At 44.0% G+C, this 14,299-nt stretch overlaps 1 protein-coding gene across 2 annotated transcripts in view; it reads right to left on the bottom strand.

The window, feature by feature from the left end:
- Positions 1-14,299, bottom strand: part of pak4 (p21 (RAC1) activated kinase 4) — a 40,153-nt gene that overhangs the window by 10,698 nt on the left and 15,156 nt on the right. For both annotated transcript variants that reach the window (XM_011482227.3, XM_011482228.3), the window contains exons 2-6: positions 5,765-5,995; positions 4,689-4,897; positions 3,514-3,703; positions 3,199-3,426; positions 798-1,247 (exon numbers count right to left, since the gene is read on the bottom strand). In XM_011482227.3, coding sequence (XP_011480529.1) covers positions 798-1,247; positions 3,199-3,426; positions 3,514-3,703; positions 4,689-4,897; positions 5,765-5,965 — 1,278 coding nt within the window. In that variant the 5' untranslated portion in view covers positions 5,966-5,995. The remainder of the gene's footprint in view (positions 1-797; positions 1,248-3,198; positions 3,427-3,513; positions 3,704-4,688; positions 4,898-5,764; positions 5,996-14,299) is intronic.

Consider the following 14,299-nt stretch of genomic DNA (forward strand, 5'->3'; position numbering starts at 1 on the left):
GGTAAGACCCAGGATGTGCCAGAGGGACTTGGTCCCTCAGGTGGTCTGGAAGCATCTAGGCTAAACTGAGGGAAGTTTTTGTGGAGAAGGAGGTCTGAGCGTTTTAACAAGCCTGCTGCCCTTGCAGCCCGACTCTGGATAAGGATGAAACGATGGATTCGAAATTCCAATAAAAAAAACAACTTATAGTTTTTAAAGATCCACTCCAATCATCTTTTGAATCAGTATAAGTGTTCCATTTTTAGCCAAAATGTATTTTTTAGCATATAGTCTCTGCGCAGCAGCAGGAGTTCATTGGAAATTCGCCTCCGACTTGTGGGTGCACGGTGCAACCCCGCCTCTCTTCCCCTCGCCGTAGCTGAGAGGTCCATGTTTACACGCCCTCCTGGTGTGACAAAAACGGGCGAGCTTTCCAGCTGTACAGTTTTGATCCAGACACCAGCTCAGATGAGGAAAACAAAGACGTTCGTGGATCTGTCTGTCTACAAGTGGATGCATCAGAATGGAGCGGAGCAGCGACCTTGTGGCCCGCCGATTGCAGAACGATTCACCACGACTTGAATAAATAAATACTCAGAAATGCACTTTCAAGCTTAATTTTCTTTCTCCTTGTCCTCCATCAACAGAAAAATGCCACAAAAGGATGTTAAAAACACCAAAAACAGGATTTTTATTGGAGTGGGTCTCTAACCTGAAAAACTCAAACCTTTATTTATAAAATTATTGATTCAAGGATTTGAATAATTAATTTCATATTTTGTAATTAGCTGTTTGTTTTTTAACTCCGCCCATCTTACCTCGTTAAAGAGAAGCTCTCTGCGTTGCTGCTTCTTCAGGTCCATCTTTTTCACTGCCACCAGTTTGCCAGTGGTCTTCACCGTGGCGATGCACACGATGCCCGTGGACCCCTCCCCTATCTTGATGTAATGGTCCAGATAGGTCCGCGGGTCACCGGGATCGACCACCATCTGTAGCGCCGCTCGGAATTGCTCGTGTGAAATCCTTTGGGGCTCTCTCTGTGGTGAGCGAGCCTGGGGGGGAGCGACGGACATCGGGGGTCCGGGGGGCTGCGGGGCGGGAACGTTCGGGTGAGGGGTGTGTGGGTGGTGCGAGGCCTCCCGGGTCAGGCTGGGGTGGGAAGCGTGGTGGGAGTGCTGCCGGTTAACGGGCGGCTTGGAACCGGCGTGAACTCTGGAGGGGACGCCTGAGGGCCCGTTCTGAGGGGGGGATTCATGGTGTAGGACCGGCTGGAAAGCAGAACAAGAGGACTGCGGTGAGCCCAAACTGTAGAGTCAGAGATGAAGTGAAAGCACACCTTACATCAGTACAAAGATTGAGGTTTTAAGGAAGAAAATGGACAGAATCAAGCGTCCACTGAGGAAACCAAAAACTGAAAAATCAGAATATTTAGGTGATATAAAACATCTGGAGAATTTACAGAAGAGGAGTCATGTTAAATAAACAAAGAGAAATAAAGGGGAGTGACTAAACATATTATTTGAAGTCAGCATCATCCCTTACTAAAGCCAAAGTCACGTGCACGCGTTTGGGGCTTAACCCGTACACGTGCTGCAGGTTTTTGGATTGTCCGGGTCCGTGGAGGGCCGTAGAGAGGAGTGGCTGCACCTTAAGGGGAGCGCGGGTGTGTCCTGCAGTTCCTCTGAGGCAGAATGTCGTGAAAATGGACTGTACCATTGTCGTGCATGTGGTAAGTTCATTGTGAAGTATTAGTAAGGCTAACGGAAGTGGCGCTTATGACGTGATGGTGATGCTGTCCTACGTTGGTAGCACTTCAGTCATTGGTAAGGTGAGAGTACCGACTCCTTGATTACCGCCCACGAATGCCACATGCACGGGGTGTGCACGTGATACGATAATGCCGGTGTAGGTACAAATAGTGTTTGGCCTACAATAAGTGTTCGGGGGCCTGATACGAATGATGACGTCACACTACGGTAACCCCACTTGGACAAACTACTTAGCGTGGAGATCTGCTCTACATATCTCCATTTCACGTTTCTTTTTGTAACCTAAAGTTCTTTTCCCTCATGAGTTGTTTCTGACATTATTCTTTGGAATGTTTAAAGAGAGATTTTGCCACAACCCACTTGTAAAAACATCTCTGGCTGTTAGAATGAACCGGCGGCTCCACATGAGCGAACCGTGTCTCTGAGCAGAGCAGCCGGACTCGGAGCTTCATGTTTGCAGGCAGGGATGGATTCGGACTGCTGTCCGTTCGGCTGCTCTGCGTGAGCGAGTGTCTTCCGGGAGATTTGTATCTCCAAGCAGAAAGCGGCTTTGGGACGGTGTGTGGGCTAGCGTAGGCGGCTTTTGAAGGAACCGTCCTGAGAAACCGTGTTATTCCAGTTTAGTTCATCCGCGGCTAGATGTTGTTAGCACGTATTAACCTAATCCTAACACTTCTTCCGGGTCGGTTCTGCCAATAATGAAGCGCTGGCCGCACAGATTCAAAAACCCATAAGCACCATGCACTTAATAACAATCATAACAATAACAAAAGCCCGTTTAGAAGATCATCTCGCTCTATGTCGGAGACTTCTTTGTTTACAACAGAACTCATAACTTCTTCTTTGACGGTTGTATTGTAATCTGTCCGGACCAATCACTATCTTACACGTCATCGGACCAACGTACAGCCAATCAAATAGTGTGACGTCAGCATTAGTCGCAGGACCCTGAACACTTATTGCAGGCCAAACAGTTTTGGTACCTACACTGCTAGGATGTCCACACAAACTACACTGATGGTCAAATTTCCCCGTTTCTAAAAGTCTGGCTGCAGCATGAAGCGACAGTTATCACATGAACAGCTCTAACGGGCTGTTTGGGCGGTCCAGAGGGTTTGGTGAGCGAGTGTGACAACAATGACAACTCCATACAACACGTCTGCATCTCCACCCTTGATTATCCCCAGGTGTTGTATCAGTGTTCGACCTGTAGCCTGCAGCATGCCAGTAACGAAAAATATGCACGGACATTTTCGCCTCATTGAGCGGTCTACATTTTGTTCGGGCCACCTGGGTGTCCCGTCCAGGCTTGAGCACTTTTTACTCGCAGACACCCTGTATCCACCCTAAATAAGGTTTAAGCACAAACAGCTTTCAAACAGATCAATGTGACTGTCAGACCTGACTTGAGACATATTTTTGGACCTATAGGTGGCCCCCGCCCTCCTACCTGTCCTGTGGGGCTCCGTCCACCTTCGCTGTCCGACCTCGGGTAGGTATTAAAGGGTCGTGTGGTCTGTTGGGCGGTCTTCATCCCTCCGTCGGTCACCGGTAGGTTGGGGGTGTGGATGTTGGGTCCTGACAGAGGCCTCTTGTCTCTGGGGGACTGAGGACTGCCGTCCCGCGCTGTGTAGCTGGATTTCGGGCGCTGGTCGCTGGGCTCCCTCCAAACCTGCTCCTGCAGGACAAAAAGGGGGCGATTCTGGAGTTTTGGTTCAACACGAAACAAATATTCAACTGCTGGAACTGGTGCTTCTCTCTGTACCTGCTTTCGAGGTCCTCTGTCTCTGTGGGGGGGAGGGGGAGGTCCAGAGCCAATTCTGTCCTTGGGAGCCCTGCTGGGCTCCTGGCCTCGAGGCTGCTGCTGGGGCCGACTCAGGCTGCCCTCATCCCTCTGATTGGGACGGACTGCCAGGCGGGGGTCAGCCCCGTAGTGTTCTAGCCTTGGTGGATCTCTGGAAACCAGATGATTGCAGTTAGAACTACAACCTCCTGAAAGTCTGCACATGAAGGGCCCTGAACAGGATCCAGCGTGTTTGGATTCAAAATACTCCTCTTTTGTAAATCGTCTTTTGGCGGTTTGAATAAAGACGCATCGACACAGATGTGACTAACAGCAAACATCAGCGTGAGCTCTAACCGGGCCGAGATTCTCCTCAGATGACTGATTTGAATGTTGTTTATGACCAACAACAAAACATTTGTTCAAGTGTCCATTCTTCCATGGAGGTGTTTGATTTGTGGAAGAAGGCAGAGAATGAGGGCTAGTGGATCCTCCTTTCACACAGTTTTCTTGGAGATGCCTGTAGTTGTCCTGGTAAGGTTCCTGTTGTGTGTTTGTGTGTCGGTGTGCGTGTGTGTGTGTGTGTGTGGCGCACAGTTCCACATGTTTTATGTTATATGACATTAAATACTGTCAAACAATTTTAAATTGTACTGACTTAATTTGAGGGGAGAGTTACATATTAATTAGGTGCAGATGTGCCACCAATCCTCGGCTACTTAAAAATATATTTCACATACATTGTTTTTTCCTGACCTTAACTTCAAGAAATTATTTCTAATTTTAAATTTTAGTTGAAGACCACTGGTCTAAAGTAACCACAAAATAACGAGAATTAAAACAGATTGGGACAGAGGGACACTACAGCATACGTGATAACGAAATAGCAGATGTCGTAATACCTAGAAAATGGTATTAAAAAAAAGTGGGTTATGCTGTTTTCGGCTTCTGTAGTAAAGTGTTCCTTTCCCAGAGTCTTAAGTGTTCATCAATCCTACAAACACTTTATGCACCTTGTGCTTAATAACTATAGCTCTGATTTTTCTTCATCCAAACCTTGTTTTGTGCACAAAATCCTTTCAGGTTTTTGGAAGTTAAACAAAGAAAATCGTCTAAAATCATCGTCCGAGGGTCAAACGTCTGTTTTCCATCCTCACCTGTCCAGTCTGTCGGGGTGGGAGTAGTGTCTCTGGTAAGGGTCTCCGTTCTCCTGCACTCCACCCGAGGAGCTGGAGTCCTTGCGGGGCCGGATGGGGGGGCTGCCTCGGCGCAGAGAGTTGGAGCGGGTCACAGACATGGTGTCGAACTCATCCAGCAGCCATGTTAACGAACCGTCCGCTCCCAGCCTGGTGCCGCGGACAATCGTCTGCAGAGTTTAAGCAAACAGTTGCAGGCAAATCCACGAATTTCCAGGTGTTATTTAAGAAATCTTTCTATTGGATTTTTACATTTATTTTTGGTAAACACAAAGCTGGAGCGTGATGAATTTACCTTGAAATTTGAGGATTGCTTGTTAACTGTGAGGAAAAACGTGGCTGTTTTAACAGTAACTGATAACAACAAAGAGATCTGATGACATCACACTGTGATTTAAGCTCATAAATCACTAAGTCACATTCATCTTCATTTCTTTCAGTTTTTTTAATCCAATTTTGTTGCATATTTTGAATATAAATACTGACTTCCTTTAACCAATCGTCTCGCGCCCCCAGCCGTCCATCTACTCATCTGGATGAAGCCCCTCTGCTGGACTATGCAAACATGTAGTTGTAGAGTTCGATAAGCTATTTCTTCTCTAAGAGTTCTGGTACATCGCGTGTCTGTCCTGGGGGAGGATCCCTCCTTGTGGAGTTTTTGCTTACCCCGAAGGAGGGTCAAAGGGCAGGGATGCCCAGTTAAGTTTAGTCTGTTCAACTTAGTTTAACCGTAAGCTATTGAATTCTATGACTTTACGTTCTTTATGATTCATGTTTATTACACAATTACTAGTATGAAGCCCATTGACATGACTACTGTTGTAAATATTGGGCTATAGAAATAAAATTGAATCACCTTCAGCATCTTTATTACACCCCAAAAACATAGTTTTAGTAGCCCTTCAAACCTAAATATTAAACAAAAGGTAAAGCAAAAGAGCCCAACTCTTTCATTTTTTCATATTTTTCTTTCATGATGAGTCCTGACCGCATGTAGATGAGTAAAGCCAAAAGCAGCTTCACTCTTGTCACCTCACCTTTCGTGGCTCCACAGTGGTGATGACCGAGGCGTCGATGAAAGGTTTGGGCCTTTGGGCCGTGTCCTCGATGAGCGACTGCCATTGCCGCGGCAACCCCACAAATTTCTGCTCCTGCTCATCGAAGTCCGTGTGCACGCGGTGCTCGAAGTTGGACGGAGCCGAGATCTCGATGCGAGACTTTTTCTTCTTGGTGAACATGATGGTGGAAGCTGCAGGCCAGCATCCGACCTGCAGGCCGGACAGAAGGAAATGCAGGAGTTTGGTAAACGACAAACTGCAACAATGGGGGGAAATGTGCCAAATGCAACTGAAAGCAACAAAGAGCTGGGATGAATTAGTACAACTGTTGTGTTGACGCGCTGCTCCACACCAGAAACCACCACACAGATTTTTTTCAGCCCACTGATCATTAATGAGCCCAGTGGCATTAAAAAAAAAAGGCAGCGGCCTTTAGCTGAAGGTCATCAGCTGCTGGAAAACTGCAGGACCTCTTCATGGATGATCAGACAAAGTCATTCCAGCATTTTCTAATTGGACAAAGATTCAGAACGGAGGTGATAAATTCATGGAGCGCCATCTTCAGTGAGTCTTCTTCTCACTGCTGAAATGAGAAGTCAGTGGCTGTAACATGTGTGATGTCTATGATGAAGGCCAACCAAAGGTAGGACGGTAAAATATGGAGGACGCGAACAACACTGACACCTACAAGACTTCTGGATTCAGATGGAAACACGAAAGCCAACTTTTAATATTGGATGTTCAGTTCTACCATAAAAAAGAAAACGTCTATGAGACTATCGTCTATGCAACACAAACATTTTCACCAACAAACTAACAGGAGGGCTTTCACTGAGGCACAGACTCTGGTGGGCAGATGGATGTGCTAACAGATGTTCTCACTGAAGGAGCTAGTTTGGTTTTACAGTGGTTCCTCGCTGTAATCTAGTTCACCTTTCGCACTTTTGCAAAAAACTTTAGAGACGTTTTCCCACATTTCTTTTTGTTTTATTTTGTTTTGCAGCGCATTACGTTCTGCATCCTAATTGGCTGTAGACCTTGTCAATCAATCTCCTCTATGGTGTGCCTCCTATACAGAAGGTGTAAGAAAAGTGCAGAAAGCGTGTCGTGGGTTATTTTTAGAACATAACCACTGCGATAAACAAGGGGTTGCTGAATTTCCCGTGGCACTCTTGAGCAAACCAAATCACCTGAAAACATCACGCAGTTGCAACAGCTGCTCTTTAGGGGGTGCTAGCACCTGAAAACTGGACAGAACACAGAGGAAAAGTGCACTTACTCTTCTGACTATCATGTGCTGATAAGCAAATTTATCTTCTTGCTACATCAAGTTTACCATATTTGTTTAAGGGTTCGTGCCTCATTGTTTACATGTTTTTTTTTTTTTAATATCATGAGCACCGCTTAGACGTTACTTTATGTGGTTGCCTGAATTGACTTCCTAAGTAGTTGCGCTGCAGTCGCACTGTCCCTGAACCGCCCCAGGATCCACTTACAACCATTGATTGGCATTCCAAACAGAAAAAAGCCAAAATCCCATAGACTTCTATACAGCAATAACTATCACTCAGCCCAATGCTATTGGTCAGAATAACCACTCTTGTTATGATACCTTTTTCTAACACGTTCTTGATAATCCTAATTATTTTCACGTTTTTTCTTTATTGCAAAATAAACTGACCAATCAGATTCGTCAATAAAAAACATGTGGTGCCTACTGGCCCCCCATGTCCAGCATTCAAAACATTAGATTGACAGATTCTTCCGACCTTCTAACATGCTTAATCCCAATTAGGGGTGTGTACTGGCAAGAGTCTGGCGATACGATATGTATCCCAAAATAGTACCGCAACACATTTTCTTTCTTTTTTTAAATTACGACTTAGAAAAAAGCTCTACCCGAATAACAATGTCTTCCATTGTATTAAAATTATCAAGTTCAGTTTATTTAGTAATCACAATGATCACAATCACAGGTTCCGGCAGCCCCGTGACCCCGAAAGGGAATAAACGGTTAAGAAAATGAATGAATGAATGAATGATCACAATGTATCTCATATACAAGTTGTTTTTACCCAAACAAATTCATAGTGCTTTTATTTTGGTAACTTAAAATAAAAAAAGGGAACAGTCAACATTGTCTGATTTACAAAACAAAATATACTTCAGTCTATGAAAAAAAAGAATGAATGTGTCTTAACCAACAAGGTTTTAAAAGTATGAGTAAATAAAGGCCTGTTTATTTTCAATATTGCTTACAGTAGTTTCTCCAGAACTTTGAAATGGGTCAGGAGCCTAAACGGTGCTTCAAAAATAAAGGGGAAAACAACAAACTAATTCTTTCCAGAAACAATAAAGTGTGATGATGAGGCAGCATAACAACGCTTTAATGTGACGAAGATGCTTTATTTACAGTCTGCACTGTAAAAGCTGCAGCCACGCTTTCTCACACGTGGAAGTAAACTAGAAACGCTCATCGCCATGACGTTGGCCTTTTTTCAGAGCGTTGTACTCATCACTCTGATCCATCAGGTCGCTAAACTAGAATCTATTGCTTGGCGGTTCTGAAGAAGTTTGGCCCGCATTGATGACAGCATTAGCCTGGTGCTACGTGCATTAGCTGCTGTGCAGCTGCACTGCTTCACTCGTTCTTATCTGAGTCCGTTACAAAGCACCGCAAAACAGGTTTTTATATGTTGCTGGCAGCAACATGGCAGAGAGTTTTGGTTCGGTACCCATCCCAAGTAAAAACTAAGTACCGTAATTTCCGGACTACAAGCCGCTACTTTTTTCCTGCGCTTACAGCCTTGCGGCTTATTCAGTGACGCGGCTAATTTATGGATTTAATTGGCAGCCGCCATGTTCGTACTTTCGAACTCAGTGAATAGTTTGAATTCTCTATCTAACACCAAGCTCAAGGCATTTTTATTCAACACACCTCTTAGCAGCCAAACAGCATGGACTTGACTTCAGGTCTTAGACAATTCAGTCATGGTTCAACAAAATGAAACACGCATGCCCGGCCGCATCCCAGAATCCTTTGGGGCCATTAGACCCAACGTGCACGTGATCGCCGCTACAATATGATGAAGCTTTCAAGTTAAAAGCAATCATTAAAAGCAGCGTAAAAAAGTCCACCGTCACCAACGGGTTTGGCTGCGTGACGGAGAGAACAGCGCATGGAGTGTATGTACACTCCATTTACGGTTTCTAAGGAAACCGTAAAAGCGGAATTTTGCTTTGAAAAACTCACAGCCTCCGTGTGAGCTGGAGACATCTTCTCCTGCTGATTGAGCTGCGGGGCCGATGGCAGTCTGATGGCTCCCACACGTAACAACGCACCCGTCCCTCATACACAAAACGTACAGTTTTAAGTCCGATTGCTCGGCACAGAAACTATTTGCTCCATCCACCGGCGCAATGGGGACAAAGTGCTCCTCCTTGAAGCCGCCCTGGCCAGAGGTGTCGGAGTAGATAGGAAGGGGAGACAAGGAGCGCGCGGGGCGGGAGCGGAGCGCAGAGGCTTCTGAATTCTGACGCACGCGCCGCACTGAGGCGCGCGTATCGCGCTGAGGCGCACGCTTTTCAGTCGCCGCTGCTGTATTTTACCGGTGTGTTTTTTTAACCAGCCCTGTTACTCCCATAACGCTGCTGCGACACAAGCGGAAGGAGAGCTTTTCCCGTTCACCCCTCCATGCACTGCTGATACTTGCTCATTCTTAAACACATACAACAGTGTGGCGAGGCGAGCGTTGGCCCCGCCTTTAGCCCCTAAGACTCATGGGAAATGTGGAATCGCGGATGTAAATTTCCTCATTATAACTGAGGGATGTAGTGTTGATTATATGGTTACTGTTTGTAATTTTATGTATGATACCTAGATTGTCAATAAGTAAAAAAAAAATGAAATAAAAACACCATAACTGAGGAACTTGTGAACAGAATACAGGTCCATGCTGTTTGACAGATGTCGGTATACTCTATAACATGAGCCAGAGGCAAAGCTGGCACCACCCACAATGTGCTAATGAATTGCACTCACCCTGGGATGCTGGCCGTGATCTGTCAAGACGACAATATCGCGTAACACATGCGCGGCTTGTACTCTGACGCGGCTTGTGTATGTATAAAAGCAGTCAAACACGTGAAAATGGGTGGGTGCGGCTTGGAATCGGGTGCGCTTTGTAGTCCGGAATTTACGGTAGTTCATATCTCAACAACGAAAACAGCGGACCCCGGGCCGAGGTCTTCCTGTTGTTTTGTAGAGTAGAGCTGCTCAAAGAGGCTTGGTGCGCTCTGCTGCCAACTAGCGGCCGGAGGTTGAAGTGGAAAACAAGAGTCAGCCACTGAAGGACGCTCAGAAATAAATAAATATCGTCATGACAGCATTTTGAATCGATACAAGCATCGCCAAACGATTTTTCTAACTCCCCTACTCCCAATTGATCAGAGTGGTCGCCATAGAAACATTAACTTAGACCTACTCGGACTAATCACTGCTTACTGATGACAGCTGGCTCCAACAGGGCGACGTCCGTATCATGAAAAAAATGACGACTGAACTGACTTAATTTGGTTGGAGCCAGAAGTAAACCATTTTCTATGGGTGACGTCACAGGGACTTGATCTAGTTCTCAGATACAGTCAACGGTTACAACTGGTACTTTGAAATCAGATCATCTTCAACTCTTGGAGGAAACAAACTCTGATGTCAACAAATGTCAAAAGTAAAACGTGCAAACACAACATGCAGTGAAGCTGAACATCTGCGTCTGTTTAAAGCCTTGTAACCATCAATGAAGCTGCATGCTAGGGCTGCACAATAAGAGGAAAACACGCGATTTGCAGTAGTAGTGACCATCATTGCGATGACGAGATAACTGTAACATGGAGAAATAGCAACCAAAAACATAAGTTTTCATTTTACTGCAACAGTTTCATTTAAATAAGAGTCAACATAACTTCAAATATACCCCAAATGGCCCTCGTCTACATAGGAGATGAAAATCTAACATAAAAGGGCTCCATCTGATTGGTCAAATGCATAAATGGATTTATTTGATTCATTAAAGACTTCAAGCTGCCAAAAGATTGTTTTAGCACATTTAAGGTAACCATTTATTGCAAATCTCGCCGCCTTTTGCGATATGCGTATTGCACAGCTTGATATCGCGAGAACGATAAATTTGTGATTTATTGTGCAGGCCTATTATGTGCAATTAAATGCGTTTCTTTTTCAACTTTCATCAAACGTCCAAAGATGAGAGCTTCATCACAGAGATCTGTGCCAAATGAACCAGACAGCTGATCATCAGCACAAGAAAGAGCTGGAGGTGGAAGTGAAAAAAGCCTAAACCAGTTAGTCCGAGAGGTCAAAGCTGATCAGAGGAGTCAATGTTGCCTCCTCTCTTTATTAAGATTTGGAGAACCCTAAATTACACATGCGCTGAGATCTAAGGGGGGGGGGGCAGATAAGACAACAGCTGCAGCGCTATCAGAAACATAAATTGTAATATGTGTGTCTTCTCACAGTCCTCCCACATCATCTCTCGGTCCTGCAAAGTATCTTCTCACACATAACCGATGGTTCTCATGCTGAAACTGGGAAGAGGCTAAGAAAGGTGGTCCCCTCCCAAGAATTTCACCTTCACCTTCCCATGAAACAAACTTGGACACAGCAACTTCTGCATGCGTGATTATATTACCTATATGGCTAGGTAATGCATAAAAGCAAATATGAGATAATTTATGTACATTATTCCAACAGTCAAGATGGGAAAACCTGTACTCTGCATTTCACTTGTTGGTACAACTCTACAAAACTGGGTGTCCAGCTCAAAGCAAGCCAAAAAAACCAAAGATAAGTCAAACAAAAACCAATAGAAGACATTCAGGGCTGTGGGGCAGACGGAGCAGAGCTGGGGAAGGGATTTAGGCGATCTGGGTGGGTCATACGTTAGAGACCATGAGTCACGCTGCTGTAGACTGCAGAGCTAATCGCTCTGCACAGCAAGCGTGTTTTGAGTTAACGGACACGCCCAGCAAAACGCAGAAACCCTGGGTCACAAAACATCTACACAGAACATCTTCATTAAAATCCAAAAAGATAACGGTTAAGTGAGAATTCAGAACCCGTTCAGAAAATGCAGCTTAAAATATAAAACGATGTCATGTCACAAATGTCCCTGCAGCATGAATCTGTTGGCTTCCTGTCAGAACTTTGTGCAGAAGTGTCTCATAGCAGAACACTGACATCACTGTTAAAAAATAACTCTCCAGTCATTATCAGTCTGGTGACAGCACAGGAGGTGAGGAGAAATCCTCAGAGGCCAATAATCTGAGAACGTCGGAGACACCAGGACAATTACTTAATGAAGAAGAGCGAGGCTTCAACAGCAGTGGACCACTTTCTGGAATGGACTCAGCACCCAGCCAGAACCTGAGTGAGATCTGGACAGATTCCCGCATAACTCAAGTTACAAAACATGGTAAATAATCAAAAATGACTTGGACTTGAAAGCAGATGAGGCTTTTTCACTCTTGTTTTTCTAAATGCTGGGACATCTGGATCTGTGAGTAAAAGGGTGTGGAGGCAAAACAAAATTTTACTGCTGCAGGCAGCCAAGAATGTTTTGAACTTAATGCAACCAAGAAGAAAAGATTTGAAAAAAAAATGGAAATCTTAAAGCAGAACTGCTTCCAAATTGAAGTAATCAAGCAGAAGAGCCAAAACATAAACGTGGCCGCAGGTCTTTGCAAACAAAACATTTTTAAATAATTATATATAAATACAGATGAAGCATTATTTAAACATCAGTTTTACTTCATTCTCACATAATATTTGATAAAACCACTGAGCTGCCATCCATCTATAATCTGCATTAAGTCCTAAAAAATGCATTTTAACCAAAGAACCTCAAACGTAACAGTGCTGCTATTTTCACAATACAGTAAACAAACCAAAGCAAGCTGAACACAACACATTTATATGAATAAACACAAAAAATCCCCAAAAGATTTGTTGATATGAGAATTAAACGAGTTCGGAAAATGATCCAACATTTGGATTAATGATTTACCGTTACTTTAGGGTTTTTAAGTTATCCATCATATCTTCTATTTAGTGAGTAAGGTGGAAAAGCGTGTTTTGTCGTCCTTACTCTCTATAAACAATTTTTTTCGATTTTTCAACTATCCAAAGTTCAGGCATTATACAGAGACTCCAAAAGTCTGTAAAACTAAAACACTAAGTTTGATAAAACAGCCCAGAGTTGACAGAATAAAGATTAATTATTCTTTTTCATTGTTTTATTTTATTAATTCTTTTTTTTTTTGTGGAACCTTGTGGGCTTAGGTCTTCTTCATATCCGGGTGGCTCTGTACACTCTGTTTTACACTTTTCTATCAATCAATCAATCAACCTTTATTTACACACAGAACATTGAAAAAGTAAAAATAAATAAATAGAACACTTAGAAATGGAGGAAATTGTCATATATTCAGAGACGCCATGCACGAATTTCTTCTGGAATTTTAAAGTTATTTTGCTTTGTTCACTTTTGTGTAGCAGCAAAGAAAAGTATGAAAAAAAATTATTTATTTAATTTGAAGACCGCCACCAAATTTGACCCTGTGGGTTCTCCAGCCTTAAATGCTGCCATTATTCTTCCTCTGCTTTAAGTTTCTGCGAGTCGAACTTTGCTTTAAAGTTCGACCTGAAGCCTTAAATTTTGATTTTCCGAGCTTCACCCACTGCCACAACAAATCCTGCCATTGTTGAAATAAATAATAAGAGTTCCTGTTTTCTTGTTTTTTGATTCTATAAAAAAACATAACCCGTTGATCATTTCTAGACGAGAGTCTGTGAGGCTTTTTAAAGGTTTCCTCAAAGGTTTTAGTAAACTCCTCTATGGGTAAAAATTTCCTCAGTTTTACCTTAAATATCCTTGAAATGTGCTTCGACCAAACAAATTATTTCTGAAAACAGATCAGGGTTTTTGTGAGGATTTGTGGATCCGGTCGAGCTCTGAGGAACCTTTTCACACACAAACACTTGAAAGAGTCTGTAGGTTATTCCTACTGTAACACAAAAACCCCACGGATCTATAGTTTCTTTATCTGTCCGACCAAAAAGGAGAAATAACCATCTATGTTTCATCCCTGTCAGCCTGTGTGTGCCCCCAGCATCCCCTCACTGCACCCCTTTAGTGTTTAATGGTCCTCCCCCTCCCCTCCCACTGTTCCCCTCTGCCTCCTAAATTCACCCTCTTGTTCTCTGTTCTTGTATTGCCTCATTGCCACCCATGTTTGCCTGGCTAAACAGAGAGGGGACCGTCTGGTTTGGGGGGGGGGTTGCAGTGCCAGTCTGAGCGGCTTTGGCTGAAGTTCTTGTCTTCAGTCTTGATTCAAGTATTGTTCATGGGTGGTCTGTACTCTGCGGGACAGTCGGTTAGTGTAATGACCAGAGGCTCTGAACAGGAACTCCATACAAAATATGAAGGCAGAACATCCTGA

Source organism: Oryzias latipes, chromosome 13, assembly GCF_002234675.1.
Source record: "Oryzias latipes chromosome 13, ASM223467v1".
Taxonomy (NCBI): Eukaryota; Metazoa; Chordata; class Actinopteri; order Beloniformes; family Adrianichthyidae; genus Oryzias; species Oryzias latipes.